The sequence below is a fragment of the Stylophora pistillata genome, chromosome 14 (assembly GCF_964205215.1).
Source record: "Stylophora pistillata chromosome 14, jaStyPist1.2, whole genome shotgun sequence".
NCBI lineage: Eukaryota > Metazoa > Cnidaria > Anthozoa > Scleractinia > Pocilloporidae > Stylophora > Stylophora pistillata.
The window spans coordinates 3,935,728-3,948,443 of NC_142532.1; the positions used below are offsets into that span (position 1 = coordinate 3,935,728).

The following is a 12,716-nucleotide window of genomic DNA, read 5'->3' on the forward strand; positions in this document are numbered from 1 at the left end:
CCTCTGTTGAGTTTCATCATTTTCAGTTTAAAAATAGCAACGCCAAACGTGACCCGGAAGAGAAAATACTGTTACTAAAATTACCGGTAATTCGCTTTCCGTCACTAAAAATTCGGGCGCCCACGGTTTTCAGATGGTTGCATATTCCGTGGGAAGGAGACCTGGTCAACGAATATTCATTCGATTCAATGCAAAGTGCACATTGCCAAGAAATTGCATAATTTCTAAAGCAACCAGGAAGCTGTTATTGCTTCTGCAATTTTTTCTCCTAGATATTAGCTTAGATCGTGCTATTCATTCTTATTTTTTTTACTTTTTAATTTTAGGAATTTCTCACATGAAATTTGCCCGACGTCAAACTCTAAATGTATACTCCTTTCGACTCAGTGTGGGGCTACAGAAATTGTCATTAAACACAAACATCACAAAATGAAAACCATGTTATACACATATCGCGTAAAAACTCCTAGAACCGATTAAACGGCAATAATGCGATCTTGAAAGTTCTTTTTAAATGCATTTAACAAATTGGAAGCGCTAGGAATAAACAGATTAAAGTCACGTAAAAAAAATCGTGCTGCGAATTTCCCTATTCCCTCGCTTATGTAAATTTAGCATTTAATTAAAAAAGCATTTTAACAGTTTAATTAATCACTTTACGCCCTTTGGCGTGCTTTTATTACGAGGAGTTCAAGATCAGGATTTTACAAACAGTTTGTAACAGCATTTAACACGATCTCGGGAGACTATAGACCGAGATGTTGCGCTTAATCACACTATCTAAAGCAAACCGTTTTCCAATTCAATGTAGCACCACAATTTCTTAACTGGATACGCATTTTAAGTGAGTATTAATGACTCATTCTGCGGTTTCAAGTGAAACATAATTTAATGATAGAGGTTCCTTCAGAAAATATTGGAATATAGCATGTGCCAAGCTTTTCTTCTGTGTCAGTGTGTGTGTGTGTGTGTTTTTTCTTTTTGGAGGGCAGCGAGGAGTGCAGATGACTCTAAGCATGCGGTCAACCGTTGGACCTTTCAGGAATTTCATTAGCGCCAATAAGTACGCAAGAAATCCTCTATTGACGTAATGATTTAATTATACCACGGCAACAGGTCTGAAAACTGTTTCGGGGTTGCTATAAATAGTGCGCTCTTAGTCGCTCAAGAACCTTGACGTCAGACCACGCAATTCTCAGTCTAGCTGGTATATTTTGGTAAAAATTTATAGTCAAATATGGTACCTGGGCGACCATCGATTTGAGAGATGTAAGTTTATTTATGATGAGGGTTTTTTTTTTTTTCGTTATTAATTAGCATACGATGTTTCACACAATAATTAACACATATTTGGATAGTTGTTTGAACTGGCATAGCAAAAGGTCCATGCGATTAGCGAAACGCCAATGCTAGCACTTTTATCTTTTTTATACCCTACGAGTTCAGGTGCTCCTACGCTTTAACGAAAAATGAAGCTAAAAAAAGCGGAGGTTTTAATTAATTCTTCATTTAAGAATACATCTACGGGCCTACGTGCGTGGCTAGTGCAATTCTCGTAATTTGTAACGCCTTTAATTCTAAACCTTGTCTGTAATTCTGTTATTCACGCGATTTTGCGTGTCGGTGAATATTTTTGAATCGAATTTCTTGGTTTGAAATTATACATTTAGCATCGCCGATTTTTATTCGCGAATGAAAATTGGGCTGTGACGAATACAAATGAGTTTTATTTAAAGAATTAGACAGTTTGGAAGAGGGGAATACTAAGGGAAAGACCCTATTCGGTCTGTCAGTATTATCAGACTTGCCTGACATATAAAAGTCTCGCACCGCGACCGAATTACATATTACTGCTCAATTGGTTCATTTCCGTCATTTCGTGTTTTTTTGTTCGTTTGTTTGTTTGTTTGTTTTGTCTTTTTTTAACTTTGTACGTATAGAATATATGCAGGTGTTAGAACAAAAGGATATAGCATCCCCAACAAGGTCCAACCCCTTTACCCAACCCCATAAACCTAAAAACAAAACATAATTATATATGATTAGATAAAAGCATCTTAACAAGAACATGCGTTTCTCATATTCACTCTTCTGCATTTTGGACAAATAATCTTGTATGAGCGAATATTGTCGCCACCAAAACATAATGCAGACGCCAGAAGAAAATTTAAACCTTCCGCAAGTAGTCACCAGACCCCTCTTTCTTTCGCTCTGCGCTACCATCCTGTTCCGTTTTCTACCCGAACGCCCGCAGCACAAGTGAAAGCTTCGTTAAGGTTGGTTTTTATTGACAATGTATTCAGAATCAAAGTCGGAATCGTATATAATCAGTAGCGCAGATCGATACAATTCGGTGAAAATCAAACAGAATCGGCTTTGCGGCTTTAATTTCTACTCAATATCGATCTCACACATGGAAACTAGATTGCATTGGGAGGGGCTACAAACCTGCATAACGATTCGTTGGCAAAATTCATGTTCTAACCGAATCATATGCGTCGCAGTCCGAAGGGTGTTCGGAATATGGAATCGTTATGATTCTTCCAACTCCAATTTCGTCAATTTTCGTTCTGCAGCCGGGGCTCCTACAACCGTCACTATGGAAAACCGACCTGTGAAGACCCAAGACTTTTAGAGGGTCTTGAAAATGAAAAAGGGGATTACGAAGCGGAGAGCGATTTTCGAAAAAAATAGAAAAGAGAGAGTTAAGATGCGACTGGATGGGCCATTGGGTACAAAAACAAGACTTTTTTTTAGGTTGGCGGTTTACAAAGAAATCACCGAAGCCGGGATAATTTTTCGCCAGTTCCTAATGACTTGCGTGACAGGTTACGATGGGAAAGTGGAATTACTCGTGAAAGTATAAAGCCGATAAAGTCGAATGATAACAGTTTTTTTAAATTAAAAAAAAAAAAAACCAAACACGGAAAATCATGCGTAGGGATGAATTCGACACACAAACCGAATTTCACATGAAGGGTTAGAAAAATTCTTGCTTCGTGGATATCCTATGTTGGCCGAGAACTGCCATTAAACATATTCAAATTTACAGGAATTATTTTTGCTATTTTTTTTAAATTTCGATTTATTTCTCATTTTTCTTTTTAAAATAAAAGCAAGTGAAAGTAAAATGTAAAATAGAAATAAAATGAAACCAAAGAGAAATGAAATGAAATCAAAATTAAATGCTACCCGGCAGAGCGCTGCCACTAGTTTTTTTTTTTTGTTTTGTTTTGTTTTCGCGGTAGGAAAAAAAAAATTTGTTCGTGGCCGAACGCTGCCACATGGCCGAGGGCTGCCAAACAAACCCAGAATTCTTTGCAGGATGCCTTTCAAGATTTTAGTATGGCGGATGCCGCGTGGAAAAAGTTAAAAGAGAAAGTGACTGCGAAAAGAGAGAAGAAGCGTGATGCAGGAGATACAACGCATAAAATAATTAAAGGAAAGGAGCTGTATAATGATAACTGTCGAATTCAATGAAGAAAAAGAGGCGTTTGCTCACGGTGGGTTTCGCATTGCATACAAAGCAACCACAAAGCACCCACAGTTCAAGGGGACTACCTGGGTCATTAAAAGATACCTTCCTGATGCTGTGAAGGGAATAAATGACATTGGGCAAACTGTCCAACAACATACCCAAAAGGCGGTTCAGATTCATCTTCTTGCAAGGAATTTTGCTCGCCAGTTGGAACAAAAAAATCATTGAAAAACATGCTATTGATGCATTTGGAGAGGTCCTAAGGTTTAGAAAGATCTACTACGGTGAAGAGGATAAAGGAGAATTTGTGACTGTGGAGGAGTTTATTGATGGACAGTTTACCAAGTACTTAAACAATACTGGTGATTGTTGTGTCGAGGAAACAGATGTTATGGGTCAGAAGGCTCAACGTCTAACCCATTTTTCTTATGAAAAGTCAAACAAAAAACTCATGCTGCTAGATATACAAGGACATGGGTATGAATTATTCGACCCAGAAATTGCTTCTCATGAACTTTTTGATGGTAGTGCATTCTGGGCTTGTTTGGCAGCCCTCGGCCATGTGGCAGCGTTCGGCCACGAACAAATTTTTTTTCCTACCGCAAAAAAAAAAAAAAAAAAAAAAAAAAAATGAAAAAAATAAAAAAATAAAAAAATAAAAAAATAAAAAAAAAAACTAGTGGCAGCGCTCGGCCGGGTAGTATTTAATTTTGATTTGATTTCATTTATCTTTAGTTTCATTTTATTTCTATTTTACATTTTACTTTCCCTTGCTTTTATTTTAAAAAGAAAAAAATTAACAAAAATAATTCCTATAAATTTGAATATGTTTAATGGCAGTTCTCGGCCACCATAGATATCTTGGATCACACATGCGGAAACTGTGCCTCATGGGAATTTAAAAAGAAAGTGAACTGTTATCCAATTCTGTGTTTTGCCGCTCTAGCTTTAGGCAGTTTGCTTATTTTTACTTTTATCTAGTTGGTTTCTTGAGATTTTTTTCCCTTCGTGTTGAAAATGCACCTCAAAAAGATTTCCACTGAGAGCGTTTCAGATGCTAATTTTGAAGATTTCGTCTGAGCAATGCTTTTTCACACCGTTAAACTTTGCTGTAGTAAAACTTCAAATTCTTCAGTGCTATCTATGAGATTTACCTGAAATAGAATATACGTAATGATTTTTATAATATAGCACCATGGCGTTGATTGGGTAGAAAATGTTACGTGATGTTTTCTGGTAGTAATACCTTTCCAACTTTTCTATATAGACAATTTTTACTTTTTATTAGAGCCTTGTGTCTCTCAGTGAGACCATGCGCTGTGACTGGTCAATTTAGAGAGCCGTTTTTCACTGAACGGTTCGCTAAATTTAAAAGCTCGTATCAGTTGAAATTTTCCCCTCTATTTGAACCCAGAAACATTCGGATTCAGATGGCCCACGCACGCGCGAGCCAGAAATCTATCGGTCCGTAACTTTCAGTACGAACCTCGAACCTGGTTAAGTACAAGCCATGTACTTTTCTCTTCTGTGACCGATTGATGTTTTACACTAGCTTTTACGAATAATAGATAAGCAAGTGAACTTAAGATGTTACTTACTTGATCTCCTAGGGTAAATACTTTTTAGCGACGTAATCCAGCCATAGAACTGCAGTTTCTATCGGTGTATTGGCGTATTACAGTCAAGCTCCACCGAGGCAGTTAGTACACGTAGTATGAAATATTCTAACTGTGCCCTTCTGTTTTCTTTAGGTTTACCGGTACCGTAAATGATAAGTTTCTGACCAATCAAAGCGCTCGTAGATCGCAGTTATTTTAGGAAAGAAAAGGACTGAGATGATGTCAAGCTTACGAGATGATAATGCTTTTTTTTAGAATTGAATTTGTATGTACTTTGACGTCATTTGTGCAACTTGACGGTTGCTTTTAAACTCTGTTTTGATAAGCAGAAAATCATGTTCCCGCTTTCAAGGAAACAGGAACCTTTGAGTAATCTTTAAAGGGAAATGAAAAAAAAAAAAAAATTTTTATATATATATATATTTACACATAATGGTATATCGCAGTTTGATACGAAAGTCAATTCGCTGCATGCCCGCAGAGTGCATGCATTTTTATAAACCGACGCTATCGCCTCAGCAACGTAATGGATGTGACGATAGGTAGTTCGCTTTATTGCGAAACTTTAAAAATGAGCGATCACGTTCTCAGAGCTAAACTGGGGATAACTTACGTTTGATTTTAATCGTGTGAATTAACGACGTAAGTAAACAAAGAAAGTGACATCGGATTCCTGCTTCCTGTAGCAAACAATGCTTTCAGAAGGGTCCGTGATAGCAAAATGATGATGAAGTGATTCGCTGTTTGAAAGGGCAAGGAATTCGAGTTCCCGGTGAAATCCCTACTCCCAGGGGTAAGCTTCAGCCGATGAGATATACCCAGAGAAACTGAATATATCCTCCGGCTTAAAAATAGACAAAGATTTTCTTGAGCATATCGCTAACAATAATCTTGTAGACAGAAAAAATTCAATGGTTGTTGTCATCAGTAGGGGAACTAAGTTCGATCCGAGTGCAGAACATGATCCTTAGGCTGTCAAAATAAAAGAAAAATTCCACTCCCCTATCAACAATAATTTTAACCACTGATTTAAAGGCCTTGAGATAGTAATAATAATAATAATAATAATAATAATAATAATAATGACAGTAATAATCATAGTAATAACAATAATAATCATAACTATTGACAATGTTTTACAAATACACAAGAAAGTAAAAATTAAGGATTTAATGTTCCGAAGTTTCGGCGACTTCATGACTCCATTATTAAGGAATGAATAAAAAAAAAGTGAGTTCAAAAGAGTTAAGACTGTAAATTTACATATAAATGAAGTAAGTTTTATAAATAGGCGTGAAAACAGACCTCGAGCGTTCACACTCAGCCGAAAAATAAATCAAAGACGAGGATAAATGGTACGCACAATTAAAGCTTCGTTGTACCGGCCGTCCGCTGGTAAATAATTAAAATTATAATTATAGTGAACGAATGAACAATGAAACGAAGATTCGCCTTTGTTTATCACTGACGACAATAAGTTTATTCAGGTACAATGATCACTGGTGATCGGGGATAGGGGCTAAGGGAACAAATTCCCGTTTAAAAAAATTCTTAGGATACCAAGGTGGTTGTGCTATTATAAGGTAAGCCGGAAGGAAAGAAGACAGCCGAAAATTTTTTTCCCAGAAAGTGATTGGTCGTTCACAAAGATTGAAAGGGAAGTGTGGTGCGGGCCACTAATACTGTTAGAAATACAAGAAAGTATTAGCAAGACTCTGATGCTTGCGTGGAATCCCGTTACATCACCTGTTTTTTAAATCACGTCGATCCACATCAGTTCTAACGTAAATGATCAAATTATAGGCACGTTCAAATATGCATCGCTTTTCAGTAAAAGCAAACATCCTTCCTTTTTCACGCTGGGAAGGTGACAAAGAGTCTCTTTATCAGACGTCCCACTCGTACTCACGCGCCTCACGCGTGACGTGAAAGAAATGATAGTGCGTGACGTAAACTGTATACCCACAATTCCTAAAAGCGATAATTGCCGTGAGGAACTAGGGAGAGAAAAATCTGTCGACTCATCCGCCATTTTGAAAAGCTAACATTTTCTCTCAAAAGTATTTTTCGCCGGTGTCTCGTATTCCTGAAGCAAAATGCCTGGAACAGAGGAACCGTTAACCAAAGTGGTGGTCCACCCAATTGTATTGCTTAGCGTCGTCGATCACTTTTATAGAATGGGTAAAGTTGGAAATCAAAAGAGAGTTGTTGGAGTTTTGTTGGGTTCAAGACGAAAAGGTGTACTCGACGTAGCTAATAGTTTTGCTGGTGGGTGATCTCTTGTTTTCATTTGAGTGTTTATAAAAAGATCTCTCTTAAAAATCACTACGATAGTAGTTCAGCCTTGCTAATTCTGGAGTTTTTGCTGGGATCGGCTGAACTGAATGTAATAATTTGATCGTTCAGCTTTGACACGCACGCACGTGTTAAAAAAACCAGGCTTTTTTGTGTTTTAGTTGGTGATATGATCTGTGTTTTTTTTTTTTTTTTTTTTGGTAGTTCCTTTCGACGAGGACGAAAAAGATCCAAGTGTGTGGTTCTTAGATCATGATTACCTTGAGAATATGTATGGGATGTTCAAGAAGGTCAATGGTAAGTCTTTTAACTGAAGTTTGAAGAAGCTCTTGATTTTTAAACAAATTCTCCTTGTCAGCACCTCAGGAAATGCGTTGAGAATAGTATGGAGAATATGCATACTGATGCTAGGGTATGTAGGGTTGACAAATGACAGAGCTCTTCATTGTAAAGTCTTGTTGAATCAAACCTTGGGTTAACGATTTTATGATGATTTGAATCTGAGGTATACATGCTATGCATAGTGAAAATTTGCTTAAGAAGCCTGGTAAGAAGTTTGCGTGAAAGCGAGGTCCGCTGGGCCACTGTGTCTTCCTTCTGAGGCTTTTACCTTGGTTAACACAAAATGAGCTCGGTTTCAAACAATCTAAAGCTTTCAGAAGCAGATATTCCTGGTTCATCACTAAGTGGGAGAGCTCCAGCTAATTTGAAAGTACAAAAACTAAAATTCTGGCTAAAATGCAGAGGAGATCGCGCCAAAGGTCTAAAGACGAAAGCCCAAGTTGTTAAAAGGTAAGACAACAACAATTGAACCTACTTTTAAAACATCAATAAGCTCATTGATATTATTAATTGGCCATGAAAGAAAAGAAAAGCCTTAAAATGTTCTAATCGATCCAAAGAGATTTTGAATTCAGATTGTAAAGTTATAGGTTGCTCAGACTCGATCATCTTCGATTGAAATTGCGTTCCGCACCTCACTAGATACGAAATGAAATGAAATATGAAATGTATAAACATTTACGCTTCAAATAGACTTTGTTTTCGTCTGGATCCACTACATTTTTGTCTTTTCCAGCCTTGATATACTCTTCTACCCTTAATATTAAACGAGAGAAATTTCAGGTGTTTTTATATGTTGAACCAACATATGAACGTATCGAACGAGGTACAGAATGCAATTTCAATCGAAGACGATCGAGTCTGAGCGAGCTATAACTTAACAATCTGAATTCAGTATCTCTTTGGATCGATTAGAACATTTTAAAACTTTTCTTTTCTTTAATGGCCAATAATATCAATGAGCTTCTTGACATTTTAAAAGTTGTTTCAATTCTTGTTGTCTTACCTTTAGTTGGGCTTTCGTCCTTAGATCTTTGGCAGGATCTCCTCAGCATTTTAGCCAGAATTTTAGTTCTTGTACTTTTAAATTAGCTGGAGCTCTCCCACTTAGTGATGAACTAGGAATATCTGCTTCTGAAAGCTTTAGATTGTTTGAAACCAAGCTCATTTTGTGTTAACCAAGGTAAAAGCCTCCGAAGGAAGAAAAACACAGTTGCCTGACGGACCTCGCTTTCGTGCAAACTTGTTACCAGGCTTCTTAAGCAAATTTTCATTATGCATAGCGTGTATACAGGGTGAGAAATAACAGTCACGGATACAGTCTTGCCTACCTTCTGTAAACTTCAAGCCTGTAACAATAAAACACGAATAACAGGATTTATTTGGAGTCTATGGTCTCTATTGTTTGCTCACTTTGAGTGCATTAACTTGTAACTTTGGTGTTTACTTTGCTTTACTTTATGTTGAATTTGTCTGTTGTTTTTTTTGATATAATGTTAAAAGCGCGGGAAAGGATTGTTGGCTGGTATCACACAGGACCTAAGTTACACCACAATGACGTCAAAGTGAATGAGTTGATCAGAAGATACTGCACCAACTCGGTAAGAATTGTTTATTTAAGCATTAGAATTGTTAGTGGGGTGAGTGATTCCCTATAAATTATATTACAGTATATTGTAAGTAGTATATGCACTGTATTTAAAGTAAAATAAATAGTGTTAGTCTTAGTATTTTAAGTGGTGGAATTAATCATATTTAATTTAAAAAAAGAAAAATTAAGATTATGCACTGATGTCAGTCTTATAGTATTGCACTGTGTAGTGTGTCAGTCTTTCATGGAGGAGTTCCTTTTTCTTTTGCTCATCCAACACCTCTTTGTCATTAGCTAATTCAGCCCTTGTAATATTGTGTCAAGTCTCTCCCTGAGCCAACTGACCAACCCAGCTGGACCTTGTCTCGGTTTCCTGAGCAAAAAGTGACTAGGAATATTACTCCCCCCGATAAGATGCTAATCCATGGCTGGGTTGCCGTCTAGCATTTCATCAAGCTTCCCTTAAAATTTGCTTGTACCAATTTATACTTCTGGGTGGGGAGAGGTAATGTGAAAGGAAAGTGTTTTACCCAAGAACACAATGACCCAGCCAGAACTTGAACTTGAACCTCTCGACCAACACACAAACCATTTCTTTAGACCACTGCGTCTCTGATTTAATTTTTAGCACCATCTGTATTTGTCATCTCTCATCAGGTGCTTGTCATTATTGATGCAAAGCCTAAAGATCTGGGTTTACCTACAGATGCCTATGTAGCTATTGAAGAAGTACATGATGTAAGTTTAATAGTCTCTTAACCCTTTTATCTCCGAGAATGACAAGGATCTAATTTCTCCTTTCAGTATCATCCCTTAATCAGACATTGAAGTTAGGAGAATAAAGGATATGATCAACGACTACAGAATTCTGGATTGTTATGCAAATTCTTCTTGTCAGCTCCTTAAGGAATGTATAGAGAACAGTATGGAGAATATGCATACTGATGTTAGCCTAATGTGGACTCACTACTGCCTTTTTCTTGATGGATCATTGGTTAGGCTGTAAAGGGTTATCTCAAGATTTAATTTTTTTTTGGTGGCAAGTTTTGAAAATTTGGTGTGGCTTCTTTGAACCATACAGCCCTCACAACTCATAGAGCTTGTTTTTCTGTCTTAAATGTTATTAGGATGGAACACCCACAACAAAAACATTTGAGCACATTGCCAGTGAAATAGGAGCAGAAGAAGCAGAAGAGGTTGGAGTTGAACATTTACTAAGGTAACAGTTCACTGTCATACCTGGCCTTGTTTTCTTTATGGTGTTTTTGGGCGAAACATTAAGGGCTAGTTATTAAAACAAAGTTAAGCCATTGTATTTGACAAAACTGTGTCCTAAACTATGTTCAGTTTAGCCAAACCTTTTATCTGAGCATTAATATTTGTGAACAATGTTAAGAGGGACAAAACCTAACAGTGGAAAGATATTTATATTATTAAACAACCCTCCTATATAGAGTACCTGAGGCCTGTAACTTGCCTAATACTGTGTCAGTTTTTTAAGAGCTGAAAAAAAAAAAAGAATTATGTGAATGATTCATTTTCAGTTACTATTGGTTATTAAATGGATACTTTTGTATTGACTTCCTCAGGGATATCAAGAATCTTACTGCGGGAACACTTTCCCAACGCATCACCAACCAGCTGTTGTCTCTCAAAGGTCTTAATTCGCGTCTCCAAGACATCAGAGATTATTTGGACAAAGTGGCAACTGGTAAACTACCTGTTAATCACACCATCATATATCAGTTACAAGATGTGTTCAATTTACTACCAAACCTGAGTCTGGAGGAGTTTATCAAGTCACTCTCAGTAAAAACCAATGATCAGATGTTGGTGGTGTATGTAGCGTCGCTTGTTCGTGCTGTGATTGCACTCCATAACCTTATCAATAATAAAGTCGCCAACAGGGATGCGGAGAGAGATGAAGCCAGCAAGAAAGAAGAGAAAAGTAAAGAGAGTAAAGACAAAGACACTAAAGATAAGAATGTACAAGATAAAGATAAAGAGGAGAAAACCAAAGCAGAAGAGACCAAGAAGTCCTAAATCTGTATATCTTGAATAACATTGATAAAAAACAATGTCTTGGTAGAACTTATGACTTAAAAGAGAAGTACATTTGTATGCTGTCAAAACCATCTTTTCTATCTCTGCCATTAAAAAGTATCTATTAAAAATATATTTTCTTTTGAGATTCCAAAGGGTAGTCTACATTTAACCTTTTGAAAACTAACTTCAAATTTGCAAAAAATTGTGTGTGGACATCACCCATCGGAAAGACTCGGTAACCTAGCCATGCATTTGAAAACATTGTTGGTTAACAAACAGCTGCTATGGTTGTTGGAAATAAAATCAGTGTTCTTTAATCCGTCAAGAAAGTTTTTTTTGTTTAGTTCCTATTTGTTACAACAATTTTGTGAGAGATGGAAGAAAAAGATGAGTGAAAATATGGGAATTTTGAGAGCAGTGAGGCTGTCAAGCGAAAATTCAACATGGCAGCAAACGTAGTCAGAAGAAGGGCTGACAAAGAGCTAACGCTCAAAATGTCAGCTTTTTTATTCGTTATGGTGGCCAATTTACAATTTCAACTTAGTTGATATAACCAAATTACCTTGTTACCCCCACCGATGCAGCATCACAGTTTCTTTAGAAACTTTCAGCCTTTATTCAGTTGTCAAATTTTAGAAGTAATTTGAAGAGAGTGAGTTTACTCTTTGGAATCTTAAAACATGGCCAGTGTCATAATTTCATTGTTAATCACTTGAGTGATCATGTGAATACTGGATAACATTCATACAACAGATTTCATTGAAAAATGCAATTTTCCATTTGGAATTAATTTATAGAAAATACAGTGGAGAGAGTGCAAAGAAATATTTTGCTAACTTTGAGCTTCCAAGGTTCAAGTGTAGCCTTTGGCTTGTAATAAAAATGCTTGAACTCTCTCTGAGTGGTGAAAGCATTTCCTTTGTGTGAAACATAAAACTTGCAGGTGACAGATGCAAGTCATGCTAAATATTCCAGGGCTCGACACTAACTTTTCAACTTATTAGCCAAGTGGCTAGTGACATCTTAGATGTTATGACAATCTTAGTTTGTTTACTAGCCAAACTGACCAGTGGAAATCGAAAACCACTAGCCACAAATGAATTTCTACTAGTCTGTGGCTAGTGGGCTACTGTTAGTGTTAGGCCCTGTGTGCTTTTTTCCCTCTCAAATTGTTTCAAAACTTTCTTGAAACAGAACTCTGCCTTTGTTGTAGTGCAAGTCTGTGGAATGGTGCCAAAAATTGCTTTGGTTTTGTCTTTACATTGAAGGGGCTAATCTCAGTATCAAAATTACCATTGGGCAAATGGATTTTTACCAAGAATGACTGCATAGAATAGAAAGTTAA

The 12,716-nt window shown here is 36.9% G+C and overlaps 1 protein-coding gene across 1 annotated transcript; it reads left to right on the plus strand.

Moving 5' to 3' along the window:
• Positions 1-7,092: 7,092 nt before the first annotated feature.
• Positions 7,093-12,267, plus strand: LOC111330230 (26S proteasome non-ATPase regulatory subunit 7). Its single transcript, XM_022935059.2, has 6 exons — positions 7,093-7,365; positions 7,597-7,689; positions 9,238-9,335; positions 9,983-10,063; positions 10,453-10,544; positions 10,915-12,267. Exons 1-6 carry the CDS (start codon positions 7,194-7,196, stop codon positions 11,366-11,368), a joined length of 990 nt encoding a protein of 329 aa, XP_022790794.1. The 5' UTR covers positions 7,093-7,193; the 3' UTR covers positions 11,369-12,267.
• The last annotated feature ends 449 nt before the right edge of the window (positions 12,268-12,716 follow it).

Bases quoted from the DNA above. Each gene is read 5' to 3' on its own strand.
- LOC111330230 (XM_022935059.2), top strand. From the start codon at position 7,194: ATGCCTGGAACAGAGGAACCGTTAACCAAAGTGGTGGTCCACCCAATT. The intron at 7,366-7,596 runs GTGGGTGATCTC...TTTTTTTGGTAG, and splicing joins CGTAGCTAATAGTTTTGCTG to TTCCTTTCGACGAGGACGAA. The intron at 10,064-10,452 runs GTAAGTTTAATA...AAATGTTATTAG, and splicing joins CTATTGAAGAAGTACATGAT to GATGGAACACCCACAACAAA.